The 13,604-nt window shown below is 59.6% G+C and overlaps 1 protein-coding gene across 7 annotated transcripts in view; it reads left to right on the top strand.

Annotated features, from left to right (window-relative positions):
• Positions 1 to 8,810, top strand: part of RALGDS (ral guanine nucleotide dissociation stimulator) — a 40,117-nt gene extending 31,307 nt beyond the window's left edge. For all 7 annotated transcript variants that reach the window (XM_086684407.1, XM_086684406.1, XM_086684403.1 and 4 more), the window contains exons 9-18: positions 302 to 386; positions 1,373 to 1,441; positions 1,789 to 1,875; positions 2,444 to 2,476; positions 2,838 to 2,959; positions 3,147 to 3,242; positions 3,523 to 3,724; positions 3,890 to 4,132; positions 5,603 to 5,717; positions 7,720 to 8,810. In XM_086684407.1, the coding sequence (XP_086540533.1) occupies positions 302 to 386; positions 1,373 to 1,441; positions 1,789 to 1,875; positions 2,444 to 2,476; positions 2,838 to 2,959; positions 3,147 to 3,242; positions 3,523 to 3,724; positions 3,890 to 4,132; positions 5,603 to 5,717; positions 7,720 to 7,895 (1,228 nt within the window). In that variant the 3' untranslated portion in view covers positions 7,896 to 8,810. The remainder of the gene's footprint in view (positions 1 to 301; positions 387 to 1,372; positions 1,442 to 1,788; positions 1,876 to 2,443; positions 2,477 to 2,837; positions 2,960 to 3,146; positions 3,243 to 3,522; positions 3,725 to 3,889; positions 4,133 to 5,602; positions 5,718 to 7,719) is intronic.
• Positions 8,811 to 13,604: the final 4,794 nt, after the last annotated feature.

The raw sequence follows: 13,604 nt of genomic DNA, 5'->3' as shown, positions 1-13,604 counted from the left end.
GGCCAGCACCTCTGCCCTGGGACTCAGTTTCCCTATCTGTCAAGCACTAGACACAGCCACATTGGAGATTTTCCTGTGTTTCCTTGCCAGCCACACCACTCTGTCCCCTTGAAATCCAAAGAGATCCAAACAGAGCCACACACGTGGAGCTCGCCTCCCCCGGCCCACAGAGCGCCCTGGGCCCAGCAGAACCCTGGGTGAAAACCACCCGTCTGGGCGGTTGGGTCCTTGGGTCCTAAATGGATGGGCACTCACACCCCTCCCTGCCATTCCCATGGTTCTCCTCCCTTCCCCCACCCAGGGACAGCTTCCGCATCTTCCAGAAGCTGTCGGAGATTTTCTCGGATGAGAACAACTACTCACTGAGCAGAGAGCTGCTCATCAAGGTAAAGTCTGGGCAGAGCAGGGAGGTTCTCGGTGGACGTTTCTTTGAAAAGTCCCAGTCCTGTCTGGGCTGGACTTTGAGGAGAGTGAGATCTTTTTGGTGCATGGGCCGGTGGGGGGTAGTTTGGGGGACCGGAGGCCCCGGTAATGGAATGGTGTGGGAGCAGCTGAGGTGTTCTACAAGGCGGGGAGCGGGGGGGGGGGGGGGGGTGGCTGGATCGGCAGGTCTCCTGCTTCCTCCAGGCTGCTGGGCGGCTGGGGTCTGGGGTGGGAGGCTCCTTCTGTCGGTGCTGCAGCTCAGGGTGGGCGCACCCCGGCTCCCTGGGGACAAGGTACCGCAGGGGGTGCCAGAGGCTAAGTCCCGAAGGGGCTGCTCGACCTTGGGTCCAAACGAGCAGTCCTGGGACGCAGCTCTGGGAGCCCTGGGGGACTCCTCACCCCGCCCCGGGGCAGGCGCCGCAAACGGATCCCAGACATCCTGCAGGCTGTCACTGCAGGGCCTCAAATTAGCCGGATGACCAGTTAGCAGGAACAGATCTCCAGCCCACCCACCTCTGAGTCCCTCTAGGACCTTGGGCAGGTCACTACCCCTCTCGGGACCTCAGTTTCCTTAGCGGGAGAGCGGAGGAAGGATGAGCCTGGGGTCCCTCTAGTCTCACGACTCACGGGGAGGCAGTGAGATACCAGGAGAAGAGGAGTGTGGGAGAGTTCTGTGCAGGGCCCCCACCTCGGAGAGGGCACGGGCTGCTGAGTCCTTGGAGACCTCCCGGAGGTGGGTGTCTTGCTCACCTGCACTTTCCAGACCAGGAAACAGGCTTGGGGAGGCCAGGCCACTGGCCCCACATTCCCACACCCCGGGAGCACCAGGGCACCCCACTGGTGACAGCAGAGCATTCGGACCAGTGACCAAGTACCAAGGTCAGGTCTGCTGGAGGGGAAAGAGGGGAGGAGAGGAGGGTCTCACTGATCCCGTCCCCAACCCTGGCAGGAGGGCACCTCCAAGTTTGCCACCCTGGAGATGAACCCCAAGAGAGCCCAGAAGCGGCCAAAGGAGACGGTGAGTACACTCGACGCCGAGAGAGGTGAGGGGGGGCCGGCCCGAGGCAGGAGAGGAGGGGTCGCCCCCAGCCCTTCCCCTCCTGCCGCTGCAGTGACCTGAGCTCCTCTGGGCCCTGACAGGGCTGTGCCCTGACCAGCAGGGGGTCTCGAGGGTGCCGATGGCAGCTGGGCTCGGTGGGCTTAGGGGTGGGGAGGGTCCAGGGACCACAGAACCTCGGCGAGGTTGGGGTCTGTGGGCACTGGGAGGGAGTCTGGGGGAGACTGCTGAAGGTCCCCGGGCTGCTCCGAGTGGGAGGCTGGGGGAGGCCTCGGTCGTTGCTCATCAGCCCTACCCCAACGTCACAGGGTGTCATCCAGGGCACCGTTCCCTACCTGGGCACCTTCCTCACAGACCTGGTGATGCTGGACACCGCGATGAAGGACTATCTGTATGTGAGTGAGCCCCGGGGGCCGGGGCCGGGCGGGAGTGGGGCCGGGGTCCCGGAGCCCTAGGGGAAAGCGCGCCTCACCGAGCCCTGAGCTCTCAAGCGCTGGGCACACCTTGTCTGAGGGCCCCCAGCCACCCCCACGTGCCTGGGCTCCTGCCCGGCTCACCAGTGAGTAAACAGAGCTAGGTGCCCAGCCGCTGAGGCTTAGAGCTGCCCAGGGTCTGGCCCAGCTGCCCACGGCCCTCCCTTGGGCAGCAACCACAGGAGGATAGAGGCCCGCCCTCCAAGCTGGGCCTTCCTGCCTGAGGCCTCAATCCTTTTGTCCTCAGAGGGCTGGGCCAGTAGTTGTTTGAAGCTCTGTCCCTCTGCCCACCACCCCCTAGATCCTAGGACCACCCCCTCCCCAGGCCCAGAGGTGTGTGTGTGTGTGTGTGTGTGTGTGTGTGTGTGTGTGTGTGTTCGTCCACCCCGCCCCCTGGTGTATGCTGTCGGTAGTGCAGCCTGAGAGGGGCTAAGGGGTGGTCATGGGCAAGGGGACGCCTTCTGATGCTCGCTGGCTGTCTGCCTTCCAGGGGAGACTGATCAACTTCGAGAAGCGGAGGAAGGTGAGCGGCTGCCGTCCGTACGTGTTGGCGGGGGGGGGGGGGGGGTGGAAATCAGAGACCTGCCTCAGCTGCATCCTGCTTCCTGTTATATTTGTGGGGAGAGTTGGATACACAGAGGAGGGGGGACCTCTCCCACTGGAGGGGGGTACAGGAGGCCAGAATCAAGGACAGCTTCCTGGGAGGGGCTGTTTTGTTAGAACAGAGTGGCCCTGGGCGGGAGTAGAGAGTAGGAGAGGACACAGAGACCCTGGGCCCCTGCCCCGCCCAGCACCCCCACCCACGACCTCCCCGGCAGCCCCTCGGGCCACACCCAGCACCGCATCTATCCCATCACTGTCCCGTCCTTCCCTCTGGGCCCCAGGAATTCGAAGTGATCGCCCAGATCAAGCTGCTCCAGTCGGCCTGCAACAATTACAGCATCACACCCGAGGAGCACTTTGGGGCCTGGTTCCGGGCCATGGAGCGACTCAGCGAGACGGAGAGGTGAGGCTGGCTGGGTGCGGGTGGGGCACGGCAGGGGCGGGCGGGCTGTGGTGTGGGATCTTGCTCAGGACCGGGCTCTGTTGCCTGGTGGTGGCTGGGCGTCTGGACCCCCACTGCCAGGCAGGTTCTGGGAGGGAGACCCGAGTGTGCCTCCTGCTCGCCTCACGGCTGCCTCTCTGTCCTGTAGCTACAACCTGTCGTGTGAGCTGGAGCCCCCCTCCGAGTCGGCCAGCAACACCCTCAAGGCCAAGAAGAACGCGGCCATCGTCAAGCGCTGGAGCGAGTGAGTGGCCCCGGGCTGGCAGGAAGGGCTCCCTCGGGGCTTACGGAAGCCTCAGGCTGAGCGCGACTGGGGCCACTTGTCTACCCTCCCTGGGCCTCAGTTTCCTCCTCTGTGAAATGGGGTGATCCTAAATCGATCGCTTCCAAAGCAGGGACAGACGTGGTGCTGGTGACTGACCGAGCCCTTGGCGCAGAGCCTGGAGTGCCGAGTGTGGGGGTGGGGGCAGGGGTGGGATGTGTCCCAGGGGAGGCCCCCCGAGTAAGCTGAGCCGTCCATGCAGCCGCCAGGCCCCCAGCACGGAGCTCAGCAGCAGCGGCAGCTCCCACTCCAAGTCCTGTGACCAGCTCAGGTGCGGCCCCTACCTCAGCAGCGGGGACATCGCCGACGCACTCAGCGTCCACTCGGCCGGCTCCTCCAGCTCCGACGTGGAGGAGATCAACGTGAGCTTCGTCCCGGAGTCCCCCGATGGTCAGGAAAAGAAGGTGACCGCCCGCCCCTTTTCCCTGACGGCCCTTCGCGGGGCCCAGGGCCCCCACGCCACACCCGTGAGCGGCCGAGGGGCGCTCCCGGCTCCCGAACAGAGCGCCCGGGGTCCCCCGGAGCCGGGCGCTGGCCCGGGCGCCCTGCTGACCGTGCCGTCCCCACAGTTCTGGGAGTCGGCCTCCCAGTCGTCCCCGGAGACCTCCGGCATCAGCTCGGCTTCCAGCAGCGCGTCCTCCTCCTCAGCCTCCACCACGCCCGTGGCTGCCACGCGCACCCACAAGCGCTCCGTCTCAGGGGTCTGCAGCCACAGCGCCTCACTGCCCCTCTACAACCAGCAGGTGGGCGACTGCTGTATCATCCGCGTCAGCCTGGATGTGGACAACGGCAACATGTACAAGAGCATCCTGGTGAGCGGCGCGGGCGGGCGTCCCCGTGCCCATGCTCTGCCGGGCCGCACGCGTGTGCTGGGCTCCGTCCCCTGCCCGCTGTCCTGGAGCCGACCTTCCGGGGGGGTCAGGAAAGACAGATGGTCGGCGGACAAAAAGAAAGCAGCTTCCGTGGAGATCCGGGGCCGGGGAGGGCTTCACAGACAAGGCACCCGAGGCGGGCAGGGAGGGAGGGAGGGAGGGAGTGGGGGAGGCCTGAGGTCCGAGGCTTGGGGCCTGGATCTCCGTGGCGGCAGACAGAAGCCGCTGCTGGCTGGGGTGACGGGTCCGGTGACTCAGGGCTTCTCTGCGAGGGTGGGCTGGTGGCCGGAGAGGCGGAGGGGCCGGTCAGGAGGCGGTCAGGCGGGGAGAACGGTGGCCACCAGGCTTGTGGCTGTGGAGGTGACGGGCAGTATGAGACGTTAGATGTCATTTAGCGCTTGAGATCAAGCCAAGGGGATTTGTCTCCAGACACTGTGTGTGCTGCTGGTGGGGGCAGGGATTCGCGTTCCTAAACTCAGGCTGTAGACGAGCCCTGTGCACTCTCTGGAGGTCCCCCATCCGGTCACAGTGCCCGCGTTCCCTGGGGCAGCGTCCTCGTTGGCCCCTGGCGTGTGCCCCTTCCTGGGTGGGAACCGGCCGCGGGAGACCTAGTTCGCAGCTAGCGGCCCCAAGGAGCGAAGAGAAAAGGCTTTTCTCCCGGGGCCCCGCAGCCAGATGGCCAAGCCCGAGGGCCGTTCACAGGGACAGGCTGGCTGAGAGGGGAAACGTGCTTTCGAAAGAACCTCAAATATGTGAAAATGCACGCACGCATGACGCTGTCCTCGTCCGCGCAGGCTGCCGTTAACAATGGGTCAGGTGCCCGTTACATACCCACCGCGTACTGAGCTGCTCTCCCCGCCAGGAACTAGCCTGACTGTCCTTAAAGAGCCGCCTACATGACCCCACGTCCGAGGCCCGTCTGCACTCTGGCCTTTGGGGTCGAGGCAAGACGGGCGGCCTGTGCTGGCCACCACAGCAGCCTCTAGCCAGTGCAGGCCTGGCCTACAGGCAGCCCCTGGGCATCTGGCCAGCTCCTCTCCTACCTCCAGGGCTGGGACTAGACGCCCTCTCCTCCCTGGGTTCACTGATCCCATTGTCCCGCCGGGCCGGGATCCAGGGGAACAGCCCCCGGGAGCAGGCAGGTTCCCACGGTGGCATGGGAGGAGGTGGCAGGCTTGTAGGAGAACGGGGGGGGGGGGGGGGAGGCAGGAACAATGGGGAAAAGGCCCTCATCATAGTGTGGGGGGCCTCCCGGGGCAGGACCAGGTGGTGAGGCGCCCGTGGACCCAGCCAGAAGCTGAGCCTTTGAACGCAGCGCGAGGCAGCTCCGAGGGTCCCTGGTGCTATGCTCTGTGGGGGCGCCTCCCGGACCCTCGACCTCATGGCTGCCCCCCCCCCTCCCTGATCCAGGTAACCAGCCAGGACAAGGCTCCAGCCGTCATCCGCAAGGCCATGGACAAACACAACCTGGAAGAGGATGAGGCCGACGAATACGAGCTCGTGCAGGTTATCTCCGACGACCGCAGTAAGTCCGGGGCCAGGCGGGCGGGCTGCGGGGGAGGGCGGCACCACACCCCAGGCCCACGGCCCCCCGCTCCCTGGGGCAGCATCCTCGTTGGCCCCTGGCATGTGCCCCTTCCTGGGCGGGAACCGGCCGCGGGAGACCTAGTTCGCAGCTTAGCGGCACCAAGGAGCGAAGAGAAAAGGCTTTTCTCCTGGGGCCCCGCAGCCAGACGGCCAAGCCCGAGGGCCGTTCACAGGGACAGGCTGGCTGAGAGGGGAAACGTGCTTCCGAAAGAACCTCAAACATGTGAAAATGCACGCACGCGTGACCCTGTCCTCGTCCGTGCAGGCTGCCGTGACAAAACACCGCGGGCCGGGGAGGGGCTGTTAAACTAGTGAAATGTACTGCTCACGGTTCTAAAGGCTGGAAGTCTAAGATCAAGGTGCCGGCAGGGTCAGGTTCTGGTGAGGGCCTTCTTCCGGGTGGCAGACGGCCACCTTCTCGTGTCCTCACGTGGCAGAAGGGGCGTGGGGGTCTCAGGAATGGGATTATTATAATATCCTGACCTCATCACTGCCCCAAGGCCCCAGTGCTTGGGGCATTAGGATTCCCACACGAATCTTGGGCACACACAATCATTCTGACCATAGCAGACGTTAACAATTGAAAAAAAATTTTTTTTTAATGTTTATTTATTTATGTATTTATTTTTAACATTTTTTTAATGTTTCTTTTGGAGAGAGAGAGAGGGACAGAGCACAAGGGGGGGAGGGGCAGAGAGAGAGGGAGACAACAGAATCCGAAGCGGGATCCAGGCTCTGAGCTGTCAGCACAGAGCCCGATGCGGGGCTCAAACCCGTGAACTGGGAGATCGTGACCTGAGCCGACGTCGGACGCGTAACCGACGGAGCCCCCCAGTTGTTTGTTTATTTTTGAGGGAGAACACGCGCAGGGGAGGGGCAGAGAGAGAGGGGGACAGAGGATCCGAAGCGGGCTCTGTCCTGACAGCAGAGAGCCTGACGTGGGATTTGAACTCATGAAACGTGAAATCGTGACCTGGGCCGAAGTCAGGCGCTTAACCGACTGAACCCCCCAGGCGCCCCCGGCAGATGCTAAAAACAGGCTCCGAGGGTGTGGCTCAGTGGGTCAGAGCTGGGAAAGCGACAGAACCAAGAGCAAGCACAGACTCGGAGCCGTGCTGCGGGGCTCGGAGAGCTCGGGCAAGGTCCTTAGGCCGCCTGTGCCTGTGTCCCCCTCCCCACGAGAGCGGGGAGCGAGCCAGGGGTTAATCCCTACGCACACCTGGAAGCACGTGCTGTGCAGGTTACCTGTACGGACCGTCCTCGCCCTGTTTTCTCTCCACGAGCCGCACGTTTGCTGCCGGCCGTTAGTGACCCCCAGCGTCCCCACAAGTGGTTTCTAAACCCTCTCTCACCTTCTTGCACCATTTCGGTGGCGTGGGGAGGGGGACTGCGCAGGCGCGTGCCCCATCTTGCAGGGCGGGAGGACTGAGGCCCAGGCAAGGTAGGGAAAGTGAGGCAGGGGCGCAACGCTGGGCTACAGACAGGGTAGGAGGGGCCCAAGTAAAGCCTGGCATCTGCCACTCGGAGCAGGGAGGCGTCCTGGACCCGGGCACAGAAGACCTGGGGCAGGGTCTGCCCGTCGCTGGGTCTCTCAGCCTTGGTCCTGAGTAGCACGGGATCCAGGGGAGGGGTTCTAGATTCCAGCTCGGGATGGTGGTCAGTGAAGGCAACAGGTGTGCAGGATGGATAACCCTTTTCCGGCTCCAGGCCGAGGCAGGGACTTAGGGAGTCGAGTCCCTTTGTAACCAAGAGTCATTGGATTTCACGAGTCCCAGCAGTCGACCCTCGGCAGGTGTCCTTCCCAGGGGTCCTTGGTATTCCTGGATTTAGACTGGGCGTCTCAGGCCTTTGGCTCGGGCCTGCCCTCGTTGGGGTTGGGGGGGGGGGGGGCAGGTGAGGTCTCTGTCAGCACCACTGACCCCCCGCCCCTCCCCCACCAGAGCTGAAGATCCCGGACAACGCTAACGTGTTCTACGCCATGAACTCTACTGCCAACTATGACTTTGTCCTAAAGAAACGGACCTTCACAAAGGGGGCAAAGGTCAGGCATGGCGCCAGCTCGACTCTCCCTCGCATGAAGCAGAAAGGGCTCAGGATCGCCAAGGGCATCTTCTAACTCGTCCCCGGTGCTGGCCCGCCACAGGGACCCCTCTTGCAGGGTCCGGCTGCCTGGGTAACTGAGCACTTCCGGACTCCGGTGGCCCAGGCCAGGCGGGCACCCTCTGCCCAACCCGCCAGCTCAGGCCACCCCCAGACTCGTCTCACCCTCAACGTCTCCCGCTGCCGGGATTGACGCCTGCTGCTTGACGGGCTGACCTGGCCTCCTGTGGACCACTCGCCGCCTTAGGTGCCTTCTGCTCTCCGGAACCGGAGGACCAGCTGACTTTGGCCGAGGAGCGCCGTCGGTGGGCACGGAGCCCCGCGTGCCGCCGGGCACTGCCCTCTGTGTGCTGCCCCTCACACCTGCTCAGGTGTGGGTCACTGCCACCTGTGCCCGTGGGCACCCCAGGGCACCTGCTCATCCACTGGGTCTGACCACTGCAATTCTCTCCTCCGCCCGCGGGCATCGGCCGTGCCCTTCTGGGGTCCCGGCCCCTCTTGGCCACCACACTAGCCTTTCCCGGGCCGCACCAAAGATCCCACCGTCGGGTCCAGCAGAGTGAAGGAGTCTCGCCCACCCCCTGCCCAGCCCTCCCCCAGGAGGTTGGGGTGGGGGGGAAGCCTCTTCACAGATCACACTCTTCACCCGGTGAGTGAGGACGGTCTCAGACGAGTCCCGCTGACACTGAATCTCACGACACCGCGGGTGTCGCTCACTCCCACGCCCTGGGCTTCACGAGACCGCACGAGACGGGGGTTAGTGGGAAAGAAGGATTTGGGGGAAGGGGAGGGGTGTTGAGTATTTGTATAAAAGGCAAAAACAAAACAAAACAAAACAAAAAGTTTACCAGTTGGGGAGGGGCAATATTTATTTGTTGTAAATAGCAAATGCTAGACTTGAATATTCTATTAAAATCCAGTTTCTACTATAGTCTGGGAGTCGTGGTTTTGTTCTTGCACATCCAGTGAGCTACAGACGCTCACCTTCTGTGTTCAGATAGGAAATCTTGCGTGGCTGGCTTATTTGTATGGAGGAGAAGCGAGAGCGGCCAGCCCCCGTTCTCTGGCTCCCCTCCGGAAACACACAAGCCCATCTTTCACAGAGCACATAGATGCTCACCTCAGTGTCATTCACCTGGGCACCGAGCCCCCCAGAAACCCTGGGATTAGAGGCTGGAGGTACTTTCACGGGACGTAACCACAAGCCTGGAAACTTGGGTGTGTTTAAAAATAACATTGGTGAGGGGCGCCTGGGTGGCTCAGTCAGTTAAGCGTCCGACTTCGGCTCAGGTCATGATCTCACAGTTCGTGGGTTCGAGCCCCGCGTCAGGCTCTGTGCGGACAGCTCGGAGCCTGGAGCCTGCCTCAGATTCTGTGTCTCCCTCTCTCTCTGCCCCTCCCCTGCTCACACTCTTGTCTCTGTCTCTCAAAAATGAATAATAAAAAAAAAAAATACTATTGGTGAGAGAAAATCGTAGAAGAAGCCACGCCGGGGCCAGCCTCTCCAAGAAGACCATTCAGCCGGGGGGAATAACGATCAGAATTAACAGTCCGGGGACTCCGGGACCTCATCCAGCACGAGAGCCAGGGGCATGCTTGATGGCCAGCAGCACAGCGGGACATCGGCGGGTCAGGCACCTCTGCCAGACCTCACGCTGACCACCAAGGCAGCAGGACAGAAGCTTCGGTCCCTGACCAACAAGGAATACAGGGAATGGCAGAGCTGGGGAAAGTCACTATAGAAACGGAAGACCGTAGCTCTCCAGCAGCCAAAGTAAGCCCTGGTTTCCAGAGTTCCCACATTATCATCTCCAATATCCAGTTCCCAACAAATTGACAAAGTTTACAGAGAAGTAGGAAAATGGGGCTTGCAGGTAGGAAGACAAAACCGGACAAAGTGCCCGAGGGAGTCCAGAAGGTGGAGTTACTAGTCAAAGACATTCAGTCGACTGTCTTAAATACGCCCAGCGAGTTAAAGGAAACCACAGACAAAAAGCAAAAAAAAAACCAAAAAAACAAAAAACCCTAAAGGAAATCAAGAGAACGATGTAAGAACAAATGGGAAGTTTAACAGAGACAGAAAAACTCAGGGGTTCAAAGTACGAGACTTGACAAACTCACTGGGGGTTCAGTGGCAGAGTTGCGCAGGCAGAAGAGAGAATCCGTGAACTTGAAGATCAGGACGACGACACTGTGCTCCTCGAAGAGCAGAAAGGAAAAAGAGTGAAGAAAAACGAACAGTCCCAGAGGCACTGCGGTGACATCCTCAAGTATAACAACATGGGCAGACAGGGGGTCCCAGAGGAAGAAGAGAGAAGGGACCAGAGAGATTATTTGAAGTAATAATGGCTGGAAACTTCCCAGATTTGACGAAAGACCCAGATCTACACCCAAAGAAGCTCACTGAACTCCAAGCAGATAGACTCCAAGAGAGCCACGCAGAGACACGTGATAATCAAGTTGCTGAGAGACAAGGAGACAATCCTGAAAGCAAGAAGCGATTGATCGTGGACAAGGCACCCTCAAAAAGATGAAAAGAGGGGTGCCTGGGTGGCTCAGTTAAGCATCCGACTCTTGATTTCGGCTCAGGTCATGATCTCACGGTTCATGAGATCGAGCCCCATGTCAGGCTCTATCCTGATAGTGTGGACCCTGGTTGGAATTCTCTCTCTCCCTCTCCTCTGCTCCTCCCCTGTTCATGCTTTCTCTCTCTCTCTCTCTCTCTCAAAAATAAACAAACATTAAAAAAAATTGCTGTAGCAATACGCTGTATTTAAAGAGACTCACTTTGAACACAAATATACAAAAAGGGGGTGGCGCCTGAGTCAGTTAAGTGTCTGACTTCGGCTCAGGTCATGATCTTGCGGTCTGTGGGTTCGAGCCCCGCGTCGGGCTCTGTGCTGACAGCTCGGAGCCTGGAGCCTGCTTTGGATTCTGTGTCTCCCTCTCTGTCTGCCCCCTCCCCTCTTGTGCTCTGTCTCTATCTCTCAAAAATAAGTAAACGTTAAAAAATAAATTAAAAAATACCTAGAACAGGGTTGCCTGGGTGGCTCAGTCAGTTAAGTGTCCAACTCTTGATTTCGGCTCGGGTCATGATCTCACGGTTCGTGAGATCGAGCCCCATGTCGGGCTGTGAACTGACAGTGTAGAGCCTGCCTGGGATTCCCTCTCTCCTTCTCTCTCTGCCCCTACCTCAGTCTCTCTCTCTCTCTCTCTCAAAATAAATAAGTAAACTTAAAAGAAAAGATCTAGAACAGGCAAATTGGGACAGAAAGTAGAAGAGACTCTCGGGTGGGGGAGAAGAGAAGGGAGGACGGTGTTATTGACTAATGGGTACAAAGTTTCAGTTGGGGGTGATGAAAAAGTTTTGGAACTAGATATGGTGACAGTTGCACAACAGTGTGACCGGCCCTAACATCACTGAATTGTACTCTTAAAAGTAGTTAAACTGGCATATTTTATGTTGTATACGTTTTATGCCGATTTTCAAAGAGCGACATTTGCAAAGACCACTTCCTGACCCAGGACGGTGGCTGCCCTTCTACGGTTTTGGAGGAAGAGGGAATATTTTCTGCTTGTTCTATTGGGGTTTCTGTTGACCACCAGTTAGGAACTTACGGATTTCAGGGTTAAATTTGAATTCCATCAGCGCTAAGCGGTGGCGGTGGGGGCGGGTGGGGTTGTAAGCAGATCAAAAATTGGCAATAGGAGTGTTTTAGCCAGTGGCCTATGGTCAGGCACCTGTCTCTAGGGGCCCGTGGTCAGCCCTTTACCTGGACTGGATTCTTCCTGGGATCCTCGCCTCTGTCCCTCGATTTCCTCCTCCTGCTTGCTTTGAATCTGGGGGAAAGATTTGTAATGCCGCCTGAAGGCTACAGCCGAGCCTTGTTCCGTAAGCATTTCCGCCACCTGTGAGCTAGGATTTTCAGCCTCCCTGCAACCCTACATATAACTGATTTTGCCCAGAAACACGCTAAAACCCCACCCCACCCCCCACCTCTCCCTGCCGGGCTCACGGTGGCTGCCCATCCTGGCTGGGGTCTGATGACTCCCGGCTGAATGCTGGTGGGGATAAGCGTCCTGCCGGTGAAAGACCACCACACCCCCCACCCCTGGCCAAGACGAATTCTGGAGCCATGTGGGTCTGAGGTCCAGTATCGGGCCATCGCCAGCACATAGATAGACTCAGTCGTGTTGATGCCAAATTGTCCTAAAGGGTAGGTAGGCCAGAGCCCTGAGAGCTTGAAGCGCCCTGGATGGCTGGGTTGGTTCTTTGTCCACGTCTGTGCTTTGCTTTGTCAGGGAGGAGATGGGTGCACTGGAACCTTTCCTGCGGGGACGGTAGAAAGAGGGCCGCACCTCCGGTTATCATAGTTGACCGTTGAATAGCACGGGTCTGAACGTGCGGGCCCAATTCCTCACTGCTTTTTTTTTTCCAATACACAATAGTACTGTGAACGTATTTTCTCTTCTTTACGATTTTCCTTTTTTTTTTTTTTAATGTTTATTCATTTTTGAGAGACAGGCGGAACATGAGCGGGGGAGGGGCAGAGAGAGAGGGAGACACAGAATCCGAAGCAGGCTCCGGGCTCCGAGCTGTCCGCACAGAGCCCGACGCGGGGCTCGAACTCACGGACCGCAGGATCACGACCTGAGCTGAAGTCAGATGCTCAACCGACTGAGCCACCAGGCACCCCAGGAGACCATTTGAAATACCTATACAAAATACGTGTTAATCGATGACTTACGCTATCGGTGAGGCTTCTGGTCGACAGTAAGGCTGTTAAGTTTTGGGGGAGTCAAAAGTTCTATATGGGGGGTCGGGACCCCTAACCCCCATGTTGGTCAAGGGTCAACTGTATTTTCAACTTCATCCTCTGGATACCGCCTGTAAAGGCAAAAGCCAGATGAATTGTGGGATGACCTTGAGTTGTCACCAACAACTGCAGGTATCACCCAGACATAGTGCAAGGCCGGCCTCTGCCGGAAAGGGCTTCTCCGCCCAGACCTGGACCCCGATGCCCCCACCACTCTGACACAGCCTGGCCATTCAGGGATGCGATTTCCCGAATGACAGGCAGGCTCGACTATGCTTCCCCTCCCCCTGCCCCCCACAAACAAGGGCGAGAAGTGCCACATCCCAGGGCCAGTCCAGGGCCGGTCAAAGGCACTGGGGTCCAACGGGTTTCTCCTACTGTGTCAGGAGGCTCCTGAGAGCAGACCCAGCAGGTACAACCACGTAGGGAAAGTTGTGTGTATGCTAATGTGGTGGAGAGACACGTTGTTGCATTCTTGAGTTTCCATTGGCCAAGAGCAGGGACAGTCACCAGTAGAGGCCACAGGGCTGCGAAGGTCGCTCCCCTCAGTCTTGGACGAAGAATCCCCTCTTCACACCTGAGAGCCCTCCACCAAGCCAGAAGCCCAGGGTAGCCAAGGTGGCCACAGGCCGGCCCGAGTGCCCCCTGCTCCTTGACGGGGGACACAGGTTCGCCCCCTGTCCAGCTCAGCCATGTGGGGCCCAGGCCTCAGTCTTCAATCTGTGACTAGAGAGGGAAAGAGTGGCTGGCTGGTCCCCGTGTGCTGCTGTCCCCAGTCCCACAAGGCAGAGCCATCCAGGACTCCAGAATCCGCTCTCCTGTGAGCCCTCACCACCTCCCCACAGAGAAAAGAATGGGTGAGGGGTGGGGAGGCTCCCCAATATCGTCTCAAGCACTAGCTTTGGGGT

The sequence above is a fragment of the Puma concolor genome, chromosome D4, assembly GCF_028749965.1.
Source record: "Puma concolor isolate L17-30 chromosome D4, mPumCon1.1.hap2, whole genome shotgun sequence".
Lineage (NCBI taxonomy): Eukaryota > Metazoa > Chordata > Mammalia > Carnivora > Felidae > Puma > Puma concolor.
The sequence above is the reverse complement of the archived record's forward strand: the minus strand, read 5'-3'. Positions and strand labels throughout refer to the sequence as shown.